The sequence below is a fragment of the Lathyrus oleraceus genome, chromosome 6, assembly GCF_024323335.1.
Source record: "Lathyrus oleraceus cultivar Zhongwan6 chromosome 6, CAAS_Psat_ZW6_1.0, whole genome shotgun sequence".
NCBI classification, from domain to species: Eukaryota; Viridiplantae; Streptophyta; class Magnoliopsida; order Fabales; family Fabaceae; genus Lathyrus; species Lathyrus oleraceus.
The window spans coordinates 134,163,061-134,185,518 of NC_066584.1; the positions used below are offsets into that span (position 1 = coordinate 134,163,061).

At 34.3% G+C, this 22,458-nt stretch overlaps 1 protein-coding gene across 4 annotated transcripts; it reads left to right on the forward strand.

Moving 5' to 3' along the window:
- Window positions 1-10,193: 10,193 nt before the first annotated feature.
- LOC127091970 (F-box/kelch-repeat protein At1g57790) lies at window positions 10,194-14,544 on the forward strand. 4 transcript variants are annotated; one of them, XM_051030724.1, is made up of 3 exons: window positions 10,194-10,373; window positions 10,963-12,091; window positions 14,234-14,544. In XM_051030724.1, exons 1-2 carry the CDS (start codon window positions 10,342-10,344, stop codon window positions 12,059-12,061), a joined length of 1,131 nt encoding a protein of 376 aa, XP_050886681.1. In that variant the 5' UTR covers window positions 10,194-10,341; the 3' UTR covers window positions 12,062-12,091; window positions 14,234-14,544. The 4 variants fall into 4 exon arrangements, with proteins under 4 accessions (XP_050886681.1, XP_050886683.1, XP_050886682.1 ...); XM_051030726.1 differs by having other exon boundaries at window positions 14,399-14,544; XM_051030725.1 differs by lacking the exon at window positions 14,234-14,544 and adding an exon at window positions 13,919-14,154.
- Window positions 14,545-22,458: the final 7,914 nt, after the last annotated feature.

Consider the following 22,458-nt stretch of genomic DNA (forward strand, 5'->3'; position numbering starts at 1 on the left):
AAGGAATTTGCTAAGGAGTTTCGAAAAATGTGGAAAGACCGTGCCCACTATGTTCTACAATTTCCGGTGGCGCCCAACGAAATGAAGCCGACAAGGGAATATGTGGAATGGTATAGAGCAAATACCAATCCAGAAATGATTGTGTCTGACCCGTTCTATTTGGACGATCCCTGGATGCAACAGCCATATTTCCAACAACAACAACCACCACAGTATTCCCAACAACAACAACCACCACCTTATTACCAACAACAACCACCACAACCATTTTACCAACAACAACCACCACCACCTTATTACCAACAACAACCACCACCACCATATTACCAACAACAACAACCACAACACATGTCCACCCCCCAACCAAATCAACAATACATACCACAAACTCAATCCCAATACCATGAAGACTACCAACAACAAACTCAACATTCCCACCACCATCAACAGTCCCAACACCTACCACAATATCAATCCCCCTACTTCCACCAATCCCAACAATTCCAACACGGCAATTTCCCAAGCTCTTCCAGTCCTCCACCTAGCCCCGACACGGGTATACAAGAGGACTACCAACAGGACTACTACACACCACAACAAACATTGCACTTTGGCCAACCCGATTCAACCCTAAACTACCAAAGACCACAATTCGAGGGCGCACCCAGCAGTAGTCAGTTTGTCCCACCGAGACAAAGCTTCGAGGGCGCAGAGGGGACCCGTCTTTCCTACAGCACTGAAGGGACTTCGACCGAACCACAACGGCAAGCGGCAAGGGGGCGCGTTAGGGCAAGGGGTGGTAATAGGGAAGCACCACCACCACGTGAACCGTCTAGGCGAGTAACTAGACCTCCCCCGTGCGGATCGTACAAGGGACCGCATCATATGTGATTAATCATATCTTTGTAATATTTGCCTTGTTTATTATTTAAATAAAAATATTTTCTGTTTATTATCTTTATATCTTTATCTTTATCTTTAAAAATATTGTCTATCATATCTTTATACATATATAAATTAATTTTTTTTCCAAAAATTTACAAATAATATTAATTACTTATAAATTATATTAATATATATATATATATATATAAATAAATTATATATATATAAATTAATATATATATATATATATATAAATAAAAAAATTTAGACAAAATATATGTGTGAACATAAATTAATATACTTAATAAAAAACATAAATTTATAAATAAAAAAAAATTAAAAAAAAAAAAAAACATTAAAAAAAAAAAAAAAAAAATGGATTTGGGCATAGGCGCCACCCCTAGTGGCGACTTGCCCTCCCCATTAAGGGTAGGCGCCAACTAGGGTGGCGCCTAAGGGTAAAAAATGGCCAATTTTGGCCATTTGTGTAATTATTTTGAAAAATTGGATATTTTTGAAATTTTTTTGAAATTTTTGGATATTTAAAAAAAAAATTCCCTAGATGTTATGTTTTCTCTCCATAGGGATTAGAGGCTATTGTGACTTTATTGGTGGTAAGCTTTGTTGATGTTGTCTCATATGTTGTTTGATGAAATGATATGTTGCTTTTAAATTTGAGGGAATATAAATGCAACAACTAGATTTGTTTCATTTTTTGGGGTCTCACTATATGACATATGTCCTAGTTTAAACTTAGTCTCATTACAAGTCCACAAGTCATATGCATTATATTGATGGAAATCAACACTTGTAATTGATGGAAAAGTCATATGCATTATATTGATGGAAATCAACACTTGTAATTGATGGAAAATGTCTAATGTATGAGTTGGATCCAAGTTTAATGATTGAAAGTGTTTATGTGTATTTTATTTTTTTAAATCTATTTCTCTATAACACTCTTACTGATTGAAAGTTGTATCACAGAGTGGGAATAATCAATTTCTTTGGCATATGCATTATGAGATAAGGAAGACAAAATCTTAAACTTTGTGATATAGGTCTTATTCATTTTATACTTAGAGCATGCTACTATTTTTTATACAAGGTAATAATGATTCCTTTGTGCTATAGGTCTCATTTAGAGTTATTAGTGTTATACAATTTGTTAGTCATATATAATAAAATTTCATATTTAACTCATGAAGATATCAAGACATGCATATTCACATATGCTTTTTCATGATCTTTTTCATGGTTCATGTATGCTTTTTTGGGACTGCAATTGGTAAAGGGGAAATTTGAAGTTGTGATGGCTATACTGGATATTGAAATAATAAGTTCAATTTTCACAATTCAAATATTTTTGTTGGAGCACCGAGTCTGAAAGGTTGAACTGCAAAATTGAGGCTATGGTTTCTTCTGTGTTCTTAATAACATGTTATATTTAGGATTGTTTTTTGTGGAATAGTTGTTTGATACAAGTTGTGCAATTGATGTAAATATTTTTAAAAAATTAATTTATCATAATTGAGGCTATGGTTTCTTATGTGTTCTTAATAACATGTTATATTTAGGGTTGTTTGTTGTGGAATAGTTGTTTGATGCAAGTTGTTCAATTGATGTAAATATTTAAAAAAAAATAATTTATCATGTTAAATATTTCATACATCAAGTTTGTTATTTTATATGTGATTTATTGGATTTGGAGTAGTATTTTATGATATTTTCTTGTATAGAGTTTATGAATTGTTGGATTTTTACCTTTAAAGATATTATTATGTTATTGTTCTTTGAGATATAATTAAGGCAGTATTTATGATTGGAGCACCGAGTCTGAAAGGTTGGACCTCAAAATTGAGGCTATGGTTTCTTCTGTGTTCTTAATAACATGTTATATTTAGGGTTGTTTGTTGTGAAATAGTTGTTTGATGCAAGTTGTGCAATTGGTGTAAATATTTTTAAAAAATTAATTTATCATGTTAAAGATTTCATACTCAAGTTTGTTATTTTATATGTGATTTATTGGATTTGGAGTAGCATTTTATGATATTTTCTTGTATAGAGTTTATGAATTGTTGGATTTTTACCTTTAAAGATATTATTATGTTCTTGTTCTTTGAGATATAATTAAGGCAATATTTATGATTGGAGCACCGAGTCTGAAAGGTTGGACCTCAAAATTGAGGCTATGGTTTCTTCTGTGTTCTTAATAACATGTTATATTTAGGGTTGTTTGTTGTGGAATAGTTGTTTGATGCAAGTTGTGCAATTGATGTAAATATTTTTAAAAAATTAATTTATCATAAAGATTTCATACAACAAGTTTGTTATTTTATATGTGACTTATTGGATTTGGAGTAGCATTTTATGATATTTCCTTGTATAGAGTTTATGAATTGTTGGACTTTTACCTTTAAAGATATCATTATGTTCTTATTCTTTGAGATATAATTAAGGCAGTATTTATGATTGGTTTGTATTAGAAATCATGTTATATTGATTAATAGTTTGTATCCGGGAAGCTTTATGATATTTAAAAAAAAAAAGTCACTATTTTAAAATTAAATACCAAAATAACCATATTTTGAAATTATTTATCAAATTAACCAGTTTTCAAACAAAAAAAAAGTTGCACTAAGACCTCAATCCTAGTGGTGCATGCATGCACATGATGCAATAAGAACAGGTGGCGCATGTTCTTTTTTTTTTAATTATTTAAAAAATATACTACACATGTACTAAGGGGAGGAACCAGAAGGAGTGATGTATGTATGCAAAAGGCTATTGAACATGCGCTAGGAGGAGTGATGCATGCATGATTTATTGGTAAAAAGTAATAGGTGGTGGCGTTAGGAGGAGTGGCACATGCATGCAATATTAGCCTTTTGCATGCATGCGCCATAGGTAGTGGCGCCTTAATGTAAATAAGTAATGCATGCACCACAGGCAATGGCATCTGCTCTTGTCGTGTAACTTTTTTTGTTTAAAAAATGGTTAATTTGATAAATAGTTTGAAAATGTGATTATTTTAGTATTTAATTTGAAAATAGTGGTTATTTTAAATAAAAAATTGCTTTATGAGATGAAAAATTCATGAGAGTTGAAAAATATGTCAGAAAGATAAATACTTATCTATTCAATTTTCAATCCACATCAGACAATCATCATTCCTTTGGAACCTAATATCACTTTATGTTCAGGAGAAACAACCATGTTAGGGCATTGAACTACAAAAGACATTGGAGCAAAGCACTTGTAAATATATTATAATATAATAAAAACTTGGACAAAATAGATTTGTTAAGATTTTATAAACGAAAATAAAGTTAGGGATGGGATGTTGTTAGAAAGCTAGTTAATTTTTGTATATTTAGTTTTTAATAGAGTTTAGTTTTATGCACTATTTTTTTAGTGGAATTCTTTGAATTAAATAATATATATGAATCTTATTATTATTTTATTATAAATGTTTATCACAAAGTTGATATCATTAGTATTTAAACAATTAGTCTAATTTTATTTGGAAAAAATAGAGTAATTAAGTCCAAAAAGTTGTGTCTTAAATATTAGGCAACACTTTTCAAATGTTGTCTTAAAAAACTTGTATTAAGAAAACTGTGGTTTAATCTACAAACAACGCTTATACAGGTGTAGCTTAATTGAAAATCGCGGTCAAAACTAGTTTAAAAGTTGTAGCCTACTCACATATTTAGGCAACGAGTTTGGTCATTCGTGGGCAAAAGTAATAAAACATAGCTTAAAGGAATAGACAACGACCGCATATTCCATGCCTAGATAAGCGTGGGCTAAAGGCAAAAACTACGGTTTTTATACATCTAGCTGCGGTTTTGCGTTGTTTCCTAAACTCATTTTTATTCTAGTGCCTATTTCATTGGTATCAACTAAGTGTGTTGAGGAATTTGAGGGAAAACATCAACGTCGCCTTGTTGTAAAGTAATACGTATGGGAGCCTATTGTGGTTGGTTGTTTGGATATTCCATAAGTTATAAGTCTTGTTGTGCATCAACAAATTGATTACTTTCTACAGCTTTCTCAAGACTATAATGAAGACCTCATTCGTGTATTCTACTCAGGGTTACATGATAGGCGAGGTTCATGATTCAAGTCACCATAGGTAACACTATATATGAGTTCAGTAATGATCTATGGAAATCTTTATTTGGTATTACTGTTGTTGATATTGATGATAGTGATGATGAAGTTGTCCCATTGGTGACAGATGACAATACTAATTTATTCTTTGAGTGGAACATTCATGTGAATGAGCTACTTAAAGCTCCTCGTTCTGATGATTGTTATGATCCAGTTACTAACGGTCAATTGAAGATGGTTCCTAGAATTCTACTGTGGCTGGTTTCTCATGGCTTGCGCCCAAAAAATGGGGGGTTCTCAAGAATAGACTTTGCTCAAATTCATTTGGTTTATATTCTTTTAAACAAGATTAAAATTAATTGGGCACATTACTCTGTATCTCGTATGTTCGCCATTAAAGAATGCAACAAAGGGACTTCATTATGGTATGTCTCCATGATTGCTAAGATTCTGAACTACTTGAATATTGATATGCCTAATCTTACTTATAGGTATTCAGGCCAAGCTCAAGAGTTCTCTCAACATACCATAACCAACATGGGTTACTTCTGAAATATAAATCATCGGGCGTACTACTTCCTTATGGGTAAGAATGGTAGGAAGATTTATAATTTTGATGATCCTGCAGAGTTCAGTGATGATGTTGTTGAGGCACATATAGATGATGAGCAACCAATTGGTGCCTCTCATGATGTTCCTGAGGGTGATGTTATTATGTAAGATGCTACTCATGGGGATGCTCATGGTATTACACTCGGTGCTGGATTTGGTGATACGTCTTCCATCATGACTATGCTCCAAAATATGCAGTTGAGGCAAGATGAGCAGTATGAGAAAGATTGTAGAAGGCAGGATTCCTTTGAGGCTGCTCAAGTAGAGAGATCTCGTCTCATGCAAGAGCACATGGGTCCACAAGATGCCAATTTTGAAGCATTCACTTCTTATGTGACAAAGAGTTTTGTGTCTATGTGCAATGAGATGGATGCAAATAATGCATCCACAATTGCTAGGATAAATCATATGATCTCGATTCAGAATGACAACCATCATCATTATGCTAGGTTTTACGAGAAATGTGTGATTTCTTGGATTATCATTATAGTAATTATGGACAAAGATGGTATAGGGGAGTGAGACCAATGCATAGGGGTCATGGAAGATGATGAAGTGTTGTGTTGTTGTGTTTTTGAGTCTCGTGTCTTGTGGTGCATTGCTTTGAGTCATACTTTGAGTTATCATGCATTTTTCTTTTTGTTGATTTATTTTGCTGCTAGTTATGTATTGACAATGTTACTAATTTATTTGAATATGAAACAATGGTTTACTATGTGTATTGCCTTGGATGACAATTATGTAATATTGTTGTATTGCTATTTATGTTATATTTATTTCTATTGTGTATCTTCATGTATGTTGTGTATATGTGAGTGCACGTTCTTATCTTTGCAAATTCCTTTGTATGGTATATTGTATATGTGATTTGTTGCATCAATGTGAAACTACTGATATCCTCCTTTGTCTCGTTTTGATATTGTCAAAGGGGGAGAAACATATGAAGTTACGACACATACATTCAGGGGGAGCCTTCATGGACACGAAATGCATTGTCTCAAGTTTTGCCATTATCAAAAAGGGGGAGTTTATAAGTGTAACCTTTCGTTAGATGTATTTTGTATGATGTAAAAATTAGGATACTTTAGCGTTTATCTACATTGGACGGTATCATCTGAGTCTAGTTGTGCATTTTAGCATTAGGAAGCATGGCAACATGTTGGAAAAGGTTTAGAAAAGATTCATGCATCAAGAAAAGGTTTTATGCATAAAAATCTCATTTTTATGTGAAAAATAACCCACAGGTCGACACATACGCATTACAGGTCGACACATTGAGAGATTTTTTCTCTACAGGTCGACACATACGTTTTATAGGTCGACTCATGTGTTGCATTTTTAAAGCTTGTACAATCTGTTAGATGTGCCGCCTCTACATGTCGACGTATAACCTATACAGGTTGACGCATGGCTTCTACAGGTCGGCACATGCATCATATGTGTTGACACATGACTAGCATATCGACACATACATTACAAATCTTGAGAATTTGCATTATTTTCTAATCCTTTTGCATTCCTTTTGCTTCATACTTGTTTACATATATATAATTGCTACATGCATCATTTATAGTAAGGTTTCTAGAGTGTAAAACCTATACAAAACCGGGATTTCAAAGCATTTTCATCATCTTCAACCTCATTTTTATGCATACACATAAGCAAATTACACATAATCATTCTTTATTTGGTTGCCATCTAGAATTAGGGTCGATAAGATCCAATTTAGGTTGATTGTACTGTAAATTGGGTTGAGATCTTTGAGGGTTTCAAATCAGAAAACAAAGGTTGTGTTTTCCTTCAAGATTGTTTAGGGATTTGAAGGTTTTGGATAAGATTATGAAATCTGGATTTGATTGAGTGAAGTCTTTGAAGAACGAGAGGTTCTTACAAAGGAGTAGCATGGGACGGTGGGTCGCACTGGTAAATCTTAGGATACAATAATTGTGCATTTTGGATTCGATCGAGTGAAAGCTTTGAATAACAATGGGTTTCTTGCAAATAAGTAGAGTGAAATGGTGAATCAAAGCGGCATTATTGGGTTACTTAATCAAGCTTTGATCAAGGGAAGAGAAGGTGTCAGAACCAACATTAAACTTATGGGTTGTGGGGTTGGATTGCTACATATCTCTTGTATACATACATTTACAAAGTAAGGTTAATTTCATCATCTCAATTCGAGTTCGAATTGAGGGAAAACGTATCCATAGCGAGGTCGATTGGGAAACTGCCTAAACAAATCCTTGTATACTCTCTCTCTCTCTCTCTCTCTCTCTCTCTCTCTCTCTCTCTATATATATATATATATATATATATATATATATATATATATATATATATATATATATATATATATATATATATATATATATATATATATATATATATATATATTTCATCGATCGTGCGATCAATTTGTTTTGATAATATTATTGATCATATTTTGAAATTGGTGTTATTGAGTTGATCACAATCCTTTAGATTGTGATTGGATTTTAAGATCAACAATACCACATAAGTTTCCAAACAATATCGGTTGCACACTAGGTGTTCGACAAATTGTCTCAATAATTTTTTTTGTGAATTATCATTGGAAGTAGACTATCCTTGTTGTTTTGCATTCAACTGGTTATGATTAATTTTGTCTGGTCAATTTGTGATTCGTTATCATACCGTGATTATAATTACGCATATCCGAGCTTTTTGATAGCGGGTTCGGTTAGACAATTTGACCCGGGATACTTTCGCATACTTCTGCGCACCATAAATTTTTCAAAACTATTTTTTGTCAAATTTTTTAACTAGTGATCTATTCACCCCTCTAGATATAATCCTATCGTCTAACACTGTGGATGAAACTTTTAGAAACTCTTGTGGAAAAGACTCAGTTTGAGATGAAATTTTCTACTATGGATACTAATAGTAGTAATGGAACAATTACATATGCCTCTGATTATCATTTGACTCGTGATAAGGTAAGGAGGGAGATTATACCATCTCAAAGGAACAATTATGCTAGTCTTGGTGTTATGCTTTGGATGTGCCTAGAGGGTTACAAAACTCAGAAATAAGGACCTTCAATGAGGCATTCGAAAATAGTTAGAGTCAAATATGGTCGAAGATCCATGCTTAAAGCGAAAAAGGGTGATTGGAAACAAGTGGTATAAGTTGCGAGATCAAGATTCAAGGATGACTTTTTATTGAGGTTGTTGAATATTGTTTCAACATGGTAGAGTACAACAAGGTGGTTGATGACTCAATTTACATCACAACAATTTCAAGTCAAGGTAAATATTGTAGAAGCATGCATTATACTTTTGAGTGATAAATAAAAATAAAATAAGTTTCGAGATTGTCAGAAATTAAAAAGCCAAAAAACGGATCCGATTCGAACGATTCAAGAATGTCATATTTGGTTGGTTTAGTTTGTGGATCCGTTCATTAATGCCATAACATTTTATATTAATTTAGAGATATTCTAAGATACTCTAAATTAATATAAAAGAGATATTTATAATATTTTTATTCTAACAATTAATGAACTATGTTTTGATCCATTAAGGATTCATCAATTTTAAGCAATTATAAATATGTATCTATCATTTATGTTTTAACAATTTTTAGAGTCTTATCAATCAAAGACAAAGAGAATGATTGAGAATCCTCGATAAATTTAGAGTTATTGAAATTTGAGAATTTTTTGAAGGTATATAGGAGATTAGGAAGCACTTCTAAACACCTTTAAATACTATTTTTTAAACTCAATTATAATCTCTTGTAACAACTATTACAAATATAATAAATCATTTGATCGAATTGAATAAACAAATGTAGTTTTATCATTTTTCTTCTAATACATAGTATTTCTTAGTTTCTTTGTGTGTTTAAACTCTAAATTTATTTCTTTTAATTAGTATTTTTTTATTGAGAACCACGACAATAATCAATAACAAATGCTAACTTGTGCTCCTAGGACATAAGATAAGAATTAAAAAAAGTAATTTTGTGTTATAAATTGTGTATTGATTTTAATAAAGGTATAAAATTAATTTTATAATTGGTTTTTTCAATACAAATTTTCTGTAAGTGAGTGTCTTATCTTGTGCCCTAGGACACAAGCATTACCCATATTATTATTATTATCATTATCAAATTATATGTAATTAATGATCATTACCGATGACAGTAACTAGTTAAGAAAGAAAAGTTGTGTAGTTAATGATCATTATCGATGACACTAACTAATTAATGATCATTATCGATGGCACAAGTTAAGGTTACTATAATTAAAAAAATTGTGTGGAATAAAATAAAATTTTAAATTTCAAGAAATCAAATACGCGAATTTCAAGAGAATATTTCTATAAATATATCATTAATTTATGCCATTGGGGCACATGTTAGCATTTGCCGAAAGAAAAAGAAAGTGGTGGGGTGAGACCACGGGACGGTCACGTGGATTATGGTTGTATTGTAGTAAGCTAGATAGATATATCCATCGTGTCCATATAGAACAGTTCACACGTTTTTCGTGTACAGGTAACTAAGGCGTAGCCGCCTCGCACGTGCGAGTGCCGTCACTCAACTTGATTCACTGATATATCCACGTGATTTCATTTCTTTCTTCTCTTGTTGACACACTTTCCACTTCCTCTCTCTTTTCTCTCGCGGTTCCTCTCTCTCTCTAGAACAACAACCGCGACTTCGTCAGAGTGAAAACTTCGATTAATGTCAGGGAAAAAGAAGAGGAAGTTGAAATTGTAAGTCACTTCTCTCTCAAATTCAATTGCGAATTTTCATCGTTAATTTATAATTCACATTTTTTTCTTCCAATTAATCACAGTATATATCTGAAAATTGATTCTCAGTGTTGGATCTCTGCATGGATTGGTGGATTTTATTGTTTTCCTGTCTAATTGATGAATCTGAACTCTGAATTTCACAAAATTGAACAAGTTTGAGGCTAGTTTGTCACATTGATTGCATTAGGGTTTATGGATCAAATTAGTGAGATCAGATGTTATTATAACTTTGATAAAATTGTGATGCATGTTTTCTTTTAGTTTAATTTAATAATCTAATGATGTGTTTAACTGTAATATAATATTAGACGTGTTTAATTTCAAAGAATTTAAAGAATTAAGTTAATTAATGCGTGTTTTTATTTTTATTGTTTACTTCTCTGATTGATATAATTCTCACTGTGTTCCTAGTTATTAATATTATGTTATCTAGTTTTGTTTTAATTAAGGCATAAAATGCTAATAATTTATATCCTTGATGTTGCATTTTAAGAGAATTCAAGTGGATTTGTTGGGTAGAACTCTTACATGCGTCTCTAATATTTAGGTTAAGTGATACCATCGCTAACAGCAAAAGAGGAGAAACAGAGGTGAAAAATGATAATTTGGAGTTGCAAACATGGTCTGATCTCCCTGCGGAGCTTTTAGAAATAATCATGTGTAGTTTAGCACTAGACGATAATGTTCGTGCGTCTGTTGTTTGCAAGAGTTGGAATTCTGTTGCCAATGCTGTACGGGTGGTTAACCAATCACCGTGGTTAATGTATTTTCCAAAATTTGGTCAGTGGTATGAATTCTATGACCCTGTGCAGCGGAAGACGTATTCCCTGGAGTTTTCAGAGCTGAATGGATCTAGAGTTTGTTATACAAAAGATGGTTGGTTACTGCTATACCGGCCAAGAACTGACCGAGTGTTTTTCTTTAATCCCTTTACTCGGGAGATTATCAAAATGCCAAGATTTGAGATGACATACCAGATAGTTGCTTTTTCCTGTGCTCCAACATCACCTGACTGCGTGCTGTTCACTGTTAAGCATGTTAGTCCTACTGTTGTGGCCATCAGCACATGTCACCCTGGGGCAACTGAGTGGACAACTGTTAATTACCAAAACCGCTTGCCCTTTGTCAGTAGCATATGGAATAAGCTTGTGTTTTGTAATGGACTTTTTTATTGCCTGAGTCTAACCGGTTGGTTAGGGGTATTTGATCCATCTGAGCGGACTTGGAGTGTTCTATCAGTACCTCCACCCAAATGCCCAGAGAATTTTTTTGCCAAAAATTGGTGGAAGGGGAAATTTATGACCGAGCAAGAAGGAGATGTTATTGTAATTTATACATGTTCTAGTGAAAACCCTATTATTTTCAAGTTAGATCAGACATTAATGGAATGGGAAGAGCTAAAAACACTAGATGGAGCAACTCTTTTTGCTAGTTTTTTGTCTTCTCATTCAAGGACTGACCTCTCTGGAATAATGAGGAACAGTATCTACTTTTCTAAAGTTCGTTTTTATGGAAAGCGTTGTGTATCATTCTCTCTTGACGACTATCGTTACTATCCTCGTAAGCAGTGGCATGACTGGGGCGAACAAGACCCTTTTGAAAGCATATGGATTGAACCACCAAAGGACTTCTCCGGATTCACATGAAGAATTTTAGTGAAACAATAATGTGTAGAGGTATTTGTTATCACTCTGTTTTTAGCTGTGTTATAACTTCTGGATATATGCTTTAACTAATGCATAATAAGTTAGTTTATGATTGTGCTTTGCTACATATTATGTATATTTGAACAGTTCATCAACATTGTTGATGTTTTATTATTTCATTTGACTATCAATGCTTGCTACCTGCACTGTAATCCAGAATTCATCGTTCATTTGTTCTTATCAATGTTAAGTTATAGTATTTGAGTTTGATCCACTCATTGTTAAGAAATGTATAGTACATTATCATTAAAATAGTGCTCATTAAAATATTTTGACTATGATAATAGCTTATTAAAAAGTCAAATTTCCTTCTACTGTGTTAAACATGATTGAATTGATGATGCTAAAAATGTGATTACCAAAATGCTCAGCCATATGTTACATTTACAATTCTAAAAAATTGTTACATGTGCATAAATATTCTGTAGCATTTCCAATATCAGTTATGGTCAAACTGATATAAACATACTTTGCATTTACTGCACCTTTTCACATAAAAAATCTTGTAATTGCTGGTCAATATTTTTTTCAATTGCATGGTTACTGACAATGTTTGAATTTAAAGTAGCCATGGTCATCATTGGCTTAGGAAAAGAGAAAACGGATTGCAGGTTGAACTGTGAAACATAATTGTTTGTGCTCATTTGTATTTGTATATTATACATACTACATTGCTTTAAGCATGAGAGGTCACTGTTTATTGGGAGTTGTGACTTATGTGAACTGTGAACTTGATCTTACACGAATATTATTTTCAATTGCATGGTTACTGTCAATGTGTTAATTGAAAGTAACCATGGTCATCATTGGCTTAGGAATACAGAAAACGGATTGCAGGTTGAACTGTGAAACATAATTGTTTGTGCTCATTTGTATTTGTATATTATACATACTACATTGCTTTAAGCATGAGAGGTCACTGTTTATTGGGTGTTGTGACTTATGTGAACTGTGAACTTGATCTTACACGAATAATCACAATCACAACATTACTTCATGAGTGTTTGTGTTGAGTTATTTGTTAACATCTTAAACAAGTTCATCTCGACACATTAAGCACTCAGCTTTCGTTTAACTTCCTAGAATTCTATATAATGCCTAAAATTTTAACTTAGTTTATCACGTAAGTTTTCTCTAATAACTTTATTAGTAGGGAGGGGAAGAAAAGAAGGAAGAATAACTATACGGTAATAGTTCATCAAGCCAAAAATATATTATTCATGGTTTTTTTCCTGTTGTAGAACTGATCGTTGAATCTCAAGTTAGGTGGTTTGGGAGACATGTAGGTTCCTTATAAGGAGACTTGGGGAGTATATCAGATGAAGGTGTAAAACCAAGAAAAACTGGAGGAGAAAATATTAGGAAATACTTGAAGGTCAATTGTGTTGCTGCATATTTTATCTATGATAAAATACTGTATCATTGTTTGAATTGTGTAGCTTATACCGCCTAAGGCTTGGTTGTTGTTGCTGTTTTTCTTATTTTGGGGGAGAGGGGAGAGGCAGAGGGTACAACTTACAATGTTAAGAAGAAGAATAACAAAAACACAAGTGAATGAACTTTTGAGTTCTGAGGGCATTTTGTCAGTGACAGAAATTAACAATGACAAGGGACTAGGGAGTGTAAAGCCTAGAACGCATAGATTAAATGTTATACACTCCACCTAACAAACTTATAAACCCAGTTTGTTTCCTTAACCATAACTATCTACTAATAATTGAGTTTGGCCGCTATTAATTGCACCATTTTGACTAGATTTTTTTCTCATTATTTACTGAAGTTATCTCTGATGCACAGAGAATAAATCATCTCCCGGCAATTCTGACTACTCAGCAGACTTTCTTTGAGCTTAACAGTGTTGAACTTATTTAGGGGTTTGTGTAGGTGGTTGCGTGTTTACTGTGCCGTCTGATTGGATTGCATGTTTTTACAGCTAAACTGGTCTGTGATGCAAAATCCAATTTGTTGTGAAATTCTTACAATTTTTTAACTAGGGAGTTGAAAGTCAATCTATGAAATTCTATGTTGGAATACAGCATTTTCATACAGCTAGTTGTATTAGTGGAGTAATGCAATTCTTAATTCACGGCATGCAAATTTTCCATGCTGCAGTTTCTGAGTTCCTAGGTTTGAGGTGTAGCAGAATAGCAGTTAAAACTCATTTGAAGCATGCCAAATGCAGCATCTTTACGGGCTGTACAGAGGAGGCGACTACCCCCTCGCCCCTTGATTATCTTGTCTCCTTATATAAAAATTTCATGATTGTATGATTGTTAGGTACGGGGCACAACGACGATGTAGTGCTTATATGCAATACAACTGGAGATCATACAATGAGTACTGGTTACTTACAGTCTTGTTAAAATTTGTTTTGGACATATGATCTATAGATTCATATTGGTGGCTATTCACCTTCCATTTTCTGTTTGGTTGGTTTGACTTCTAATTTAATTTTCCTTGTCTAGTATGTTTGGATTGATGGTGGTGGTGGTGGTGGTATATGGTGAAATTGAATAAAATAAACTAATTGGATATTTGAAAATTGATGTTACTAATTCACTTCACCATATATCACTGATTCAAACTTCAGTTTTATCGTTGAAATTGTGTGCACCACTTTCCATCCTTATACTCCACCCGCCTTCCATCTCATAATAGATGTCTTTTTTCATAGTTTTATTTGTCTCAAATTATTTTATTTTTTAAAAAATATCTATATGATATTTATTATTAATTTATTCTTATTTATTGTATTTTAAATCATGTAATTATTTTACTATTTATTATTAATAAAATTATTTTAATAAATGACATTTGTTTTATAATTGAAATCAATACAATTAATTATTATCTTAAAAAATGTTAAAATCTCAAAGAGCACATCTATTGTGAGACAGAGGAAGTATAAGTATATTATACATTTAAAAATCTAAAATTGTCATGTTTTTAGAGATGCATCTTCGAACGCATCCAAATTACAATCAAAATGTAATATTATGATATCAACCTCATTTTGAATAAAATATGATTCGGAGATACATCTTCGGATGGTATTGGTGTATTCAGATATGCATTTTTAAATTTTCCTCTGAAATTTTTTAAAAGCGTTGGAAATACAAAGGGATAATTATTTTGAAAATGCATCTTTTAAATCTTTTCTGAATTATATCAGAATAAATTTTGCCGAAACATTTAATTTTTGTTATGCCAACTTATATTAACTTATATTAAATATGAACGTGCCAACCAAGAATAAAAGGTATCAATGCCCAATGTTAATGGTACTCAACCTGCACATCATTGCCAACAACATCCAAAGTCCCCTGCAAATGGCTTAAAGGGTTTCCAAAAAGCTAAAACGTGCATGAGCACCTCTAGTGTGAGTTGTCTCGGTCGCCGCCTTACTAGGGTTAGTCCCAACAGAGTAACCATCAGATCGACCCATTCCTCTCGTCTGACCCTCTTGTGGTCCAGTAATGTCCCTCTGATGGGAAGATACATGAGACATCATCCAAACTGATGATCATCTCGTTTATAGGTAGGTGAAAATATGACGTCTCTGAGTGTTACCTCTCTACAAAAACAATTGCATGTCGTGGTTCATAATCAGGTTCGTAGAAGAACATAAACCGACAAGATCATAATAGCGAATAACATTAACGAACCAAACAGCAGTGGGTTGTGGCAACTCCAATATCTTCCTACAATGGTTAATCATTTTCAAACAATCATGCTCCTATAAAAAGAAAACATAAGAATCAATATAGATTTAATTAGTTGATAACATATGTATTGCAAAAGAAAATAAATATACCTATCCATGATAGACATTGGTTAATCTTTGGAATGAATTGATGATAAATTAAGATACAGGAGGTTGAGAGGAGTAGATTGATGGTGATATTTGCTAATTTCGATCAACTCCATCGCCTTCGGCATGGTGGAGCAAAAGCTTCAGTGGTGGTGCTTTTGACATTAACATGAAGATGAAGTGTAGAGAAGAAGAAATGCTTTGCTGAATTCTCCCTCATTCCCTTGGCAAATTCGATTGGACCTAGTGCATTAAGCCCACTATTTTGTTGTTTACACCCATGTTTTGCTTGGTACACCTTTGTTGAACCCAATAGCTGAAGGAGAAGGGCGATCCAAAACGCATCGGAATTTAAAATTTCTCCTTTAGTGATCCTCATGAATGGGCATGATCAGTGATAAAATTGTTACCTTTTGTGGCGATTGTAACCTTTGATGCAGATCTACGAAGCGATCACGAACCTTCAACGATGACAACGCCTCTACTCAGTCCATACGAACGAATTCCTTCAATCTCAGTGCTAGCTGCTACGAATGAAGGCTTTGAATGAGAGTGAGTGAGTGAGAGAGAGAGAGAGAGAAACGAAATTGCAACTACACAAATGCTTCTACACAAGGGTTCTATTTATAAAACCACTTGTGTGGGCTGCAAGCTAAAAAACCCACTCAAGTTTATGTGGCCCATATCTTATAATATGCCAAAATCACTTAAGCGCGTGGTACCTTACCATATTTCGTATTCTACTTAAGTACACCGTACCTTACGATGTTCTACAATTCACTTAAGGGCACTGTACATTACGGTATTCCTTAGTTACTCTATCTCTCATCAATCTGTCCTTTTGTGTGTGACCCTGTAGGTTTTCGCGGCATTGACAATTATATTAAATCACATATTTAACATAATAAATAGTGAGCGGTATCTAGCAACACATCACTGCTATCCAAGACACAAAAATGTCATGTGATTTGACAAATCCTTTTGTGATAATACTTATATGTACAATTACCCTTTTTCCCTTATGTCTATATTGAAAACAAGGCATAGACCGTGTCATCCTTGTCCAGTTCAATATTGGGACCATAGACATTTATCCTGTTACGCAGGATGGGCAAATTCCATCTAGGTCACTCATGTCCCTTAACACGCTTCGTGGAGTACCCATCAACTGTCTTTATGGTCATCCAGTTACAGACAATGTTTGATCAGCAATAAGGCACTCGACTCTACATCTAGGGTCCATAGTGGTTTCATGTCGAAGGGTGGTATAAACCATTATCACCATGAGAATAACTTATGACACTTTGCATAATATTCTATATAGTATTCTCATAGCGGGTTAATCCAGTATAAATATTACTCTTAATATTCATACCTATGTTTAAGACTTGATAACTCCTTATCGATGATCCATGAGATGTGATCATCAATCTATATACATAATAGTCTTAATGCTTTAATGTTATCCCACTTCATAATAAAGCTCGACTATGGATACTTTAAGAATAATGTCCTTATGTTTAATGTGATCTCATGATTAAGCCACACTTGATACATTAAACAGACTATCTATTCTAGGAACTTTATTAGACAAACATAATAAAGAAAAAGCCTTTTATTATTAATAAATAATTTGATACAAGTACCAAAAGTATTGACCTCTATGGCTTACACCAACAATCTCTCACTAGCACTAGAGCCAATCAGGCATACCCCTAATGCCCATAGATCTAGTATGGCCATCATGCTTCTACTGCGCAAGAGGCTTTGTCAGTGGGTCAGCAATATTGTCAAGTGTAGGTACTTTGCATATTTTCACATATCCTCTATCTATTATCTCTCGAATGAGGTGATAACGCATAAGTATGTGTTTGGATCGTTGGTGAGATCTAGGCTCCTTAGCTTGTGCGATGGCACCATTGTTATCACAATAGAGACCAATGAGATCCACAATGCTAGGAACTATGCCAAGTTCACTAATGAACTTTTTGATCCAAACAACTTCCTTTGCTGCACTTGAGGCATCAATATACTCGGCCTCGGTTGTAGAATCAACAACTGTGTCTTGCTTTGAACTTTTCCAGCTCACAGCGCCACCGTTTAAGCAAAACACATAACCAGATTGCGATCTAAAGTCATCCTTATCTGTCTGGAAACTAGCATCGGTGTATCCAATTACAGCCAGCTCTTCCTGACCTCCATATATCAAGAATGAGTCCTTAGTCCTTCTCAAATACTTAAGGATATTCTTGACAGCTACCCAATGAGCATCACCAGGATCAGATTGGTACCTACTCGTTGCACTTAAAGCATACGAGACATCTGGTCGAGTACATAACATGGTATACATGATAGATCCTATTGCAGATGCATATGGAATCTTATTCATGCGATCCCTTTCTTCCTTAGTTGAAGGGGATTGTGTTTTTGATAGACACAGACCATGTTGCATAGGTATGAATCCTTTCTTGGAATCATGCATATTAAAGCGTCTCAGCACTTTGTCTATGTACGTACTCTGACTTAGGCCAAGCAGTTTTTGTGATCTATCTCTATAGATTGTGATTCCTAATATATAAGTTGATTCGCCTAGGTCCTTCATAGAAAAGCATTTCCCCAATCAAGACTTTATTTGTTACAGGGTAGGGACATCGTTTCTAATGAGTAATATGTCATCTACATATAATACCAGGAAAACGATCATGCTCCCACTAACCTTCTTGTAGACACAAGGCTCATCTTCATTCTTGATGAATCCATATTGTTTTACCGTTTCATCAAAACGAAGATTCCAGCTTCTGGAAGCTTGCTTCAATCCATAGATTGATCTTTGTAACTTACATATCTTTTGGGCTTCTTCTGGTATGTCAAATCCTTCAGGCTGTGTCATGTACACATCCTCAAGAAGATTCCCATTAAGGAAAGCAGTTTTGACATCCATCTGCCATATTTCATAATCATGATATGCAGCGATAGCAAGTAAAATCCGAACAGATTTAAGCATTGCAACTGGTGAAAAGGTTTCATCACAGTCAACCCCATGAATTTGTTTATATCCTTTTGCAACCAGTCTTGCCTTATAGATATGTACCTTACCATCCATGTCAGTCTTCTTTTTGAAGACCCACTTGCATCCTATAGGGTTAACTCTTACAGGAGGCTCTACCAAGGTCCAAACTTGGTTTGTGTACATGGAACCCATTTCAGATTTCATGGCTTCTAGCCACTTCTCAGACTCAGGACTAGTTATGGCATCTTGGTAGGTCACAAGCTCATCTTGATCCATGAGTAATACATCACCTTAATCAGTTATGAGATATCCATATCTCTCAGGTTGGTGACGTATCCTGCTTGACCTACGCTAGTCTTGTTCTACTTGATCAGGTTGCTCTTCCACAACTACTTGTGTTTCCTGCTCTAATTCCTCCATAGGTGTATCGATGCTTTGTGATTCTTGAATTTCTTCAAGCTCTACTTTCCTCCCAATGATTCCTTTGGAAATAAAATCTTTTTCTAGGAAAACTCCTGTTCGAGCGACAAACACTTTGTCCTCAGAAGGATTGTAGAAGTAATACCTTCTTGTTTCTTTAGGATACCCCACAAATAAGAATTTTTCAGATTTGGGCTCAAGCTTAGTTGAAATTTATCGTTTCACATAAACTTCGCAACCCCAAATCTTCATGTAAGACATATGTGGTTTCTTACCACTCCATATCTCATATGGTGTCTTCTCAACCTTTTTGGATGGAACACGGTTAAGTGTGTAAGCTGCTGTCAATAGTATATGTCCCCAAAAGGAGTTTGGAAGATCGACGTGACTCATCATGGATCGGACCATCTCTAACAGGGTTCGATTTCTTCTCTCAGATACATCATTCCATTGGGGTGTTCCAGGAGGAGTAAGTTGGGATAGGATCCCACACTCTTTCAGATGGTCATCAAACTCTAAGCTTAAATACTCACCACCTCGATCTGATCTAAGAGTTTTAATATTCTTACCTAGTTGGTTTTGTACTTCATTCTTGAATTCCTTGAACTTTTCAAAGGACTCTGATTTGTGTTTCATTAAATACACATAACCATATCTACTGAAATCATCAGTAAATGTGATGAAGTACTGAAAACCTCCTCTGGCTGGTATGTTCAATGGTCCACATACATTAGTATGTATGAGGGCCAAAAGATCATTAGCTCTTTCACTTTTTCCTGTCAATGGAGATTTTGTCATCTTTCCAATTAAATAAGATCTGCATGTCTCATATGACTCATAATCAAAAGAGTCCAAGAGTCCATCTTTCTGGAGTTTGGAAATGTGTTTCTCATTTATGTGGCCTAATCGACAATGCCAAAGGTAAGTTGGATTTAACTCATTAGGTTTCATCCTTTTAGTATTAATGTTATAAATAGGCATTTCAAGATCAAGGACATATAATCCATTGTTCATTTGTGCAGTAGCATAGAATATATCATTCAAATAAATTGAACAACAATTGTTCTTTATTATAAATGAAAAACCAAACTTGTCCAAACAAGAAATGAAAATAATATTCCTGCTAATTGCAGGTACATAATAACAGTTCTCTAACTGAATTATTAAACCACTAGGTAAAGTCAATACATAAGTTCCTACGGCTAAAGCAGTAACATTTGCTCCATTGCCAACTCGTAGGTCAACTTCACCTTTTGCCAAATCTCTATTCCTTTTTAGCCCCTGCACATTGGTACAAATGTGAGAACCGCATCCAGTATCTAATACCCATGATGCAGAAGTAGATAAATTAATTTCAATAACAAAAATACCTGAAGTTGAAGTCTCTACTCCATTCTTCTTATCTTCCAGGTACTTTGGGCAGTTTCTCTTACAGTGTCCGGTCTTACCGCAATGGAAGCAGGTGCCTTCCTTTGCTATGCCTCCACTAGGCTTCAAAGCAGCAACAATGGGTTTGGGTTTGGAAACTTCTTTGCCTTTCCCTTTATCACCCTGCTTGGTGGGTCTTTTATTTTGTCTCTTTCCATTTCCGATCATCAGAATGGACTTCCCTTTTGACTTCAGATTCTGCTCAGCAGTTCTTAACATGGCTAGCAGTTCAGGAAGAGATTTGTTCATATCATTCATATTGAATTTTAGGAAAAATTGACTGAATCTATCTGGCAACGATTGCAAGATTAAATCAGTCGCAAGTTCCTTTCCGAGGGGAAAACCCAACCTCTCAAGGTTCTCCACATACCCAATCATCTTGAGCACATGGGGACCTACAGGGGCTCCCTCAGCTAACTTGCCTTGAAAAAGGGCTTTTGAAACTTCAAACCTTTCATGCCTTGCTTGCTCTTGATAGAACATCTTCAGGTGTTCAATCATATTGAACGTTGCCATGTTCTCATGTTGCTTTTGCAACTCTGAGTTCATGGTAGCTAGCATGAGACAGGCAGTTTCATTGGCATCATCGACATGCTTCTTATAAGCATCTCTTTCTGCCTTAGGTGCAGAACTAGGAGGTTCCTCTTTAGGAACAGGTTTCTCCAAGACATGCAACTTTCTATCATGTTTGAGAACAATCCTCAGATTTCGGTATCAATCCAGAAAATTTGTCCCAGACAATTTTTCCTTGTCAAGGATTGATCGCAAAATGTTGTTAGAGGTGTTTGTTGTCATGGTAATCTACATGAAAATAATGAAAATATAAGTATCAATAACATATTTAATTAGGCCTTTAATTAAATATGCTCCCACTATTTTACTCAAAACAAATGACCCTCACCATTTGATTCGGAAAATCCCGTTGGAAGATTTTCTAGCGGGTCGAGATCCACATTTCACTTTGTTTTAAGTCCGCGTAGGCAGATTACATAAAACTAGGTTATTTAGGTAGGAACTCCTTCCAATTGTATCTAATACAACTCTCGAATATTTTAGTTGGGTGAATAACTCCTTATTCCAATCCATCACATGAATCATTTCCAACTCTTGCTTCTAAACATATATAATCTTATTATAATTTGTTTAGTTAAGTTTGACCCATTGTTTTAGCAATTGGATATTACAATTATTCCATCGCACCTTACTAATATAGAACATGCACCTCGCGTAGGCAAAACCTACATTATTCGATACTAGTCTTGATGAGTGCTAAAACTTGGAAAGCATAAACTTAATATTTAATTTTTGAGGGAATTTGCAATTATTCTGATCTCACCGGCTTATTTATCATATAAATTGTCTCTCACATGCATCAACATACATTCACATGCATCAACATACATAATGAAACAGTTATGGCCCCTACCGCAATTGTTCTCCCAAGCCAATGAGAGAACCTAAGCTAACCTAATAACGATCTAAGCTTCTCCAAGCAAGATCTTCAAGGTTGTCCTCCTTTGATAGCTTACACCAACAATAGCAACACCTTGTTTTTGGACCTTATCTGTTAGACTCAAAGCCTCTATTTCCAGGTTGCACACCCGCTGGTTTATGCACCCCTGCGAATTTAATTGCTAAGCTTTTATTTCTTATTTTTTATCATTCTTT

What these genes read in the sequence shown, in the direction of transcription:
- LOC127091970 (XM_051030724.1), top strand. Translation starts at nt 10,342, where the DNA reads ATGTCAGGGAAAAAGAAGAGGAAGTTGAAATT. An exon ending in AAGAAGAGGAAGTTGAAATT is followed by an intron (nt 10,374 to 10,962) that starts GTAAGTCACTTC and finishes TCTAATATTTAG; the next exon opens with GTTAAGTGATACCATCGCTA.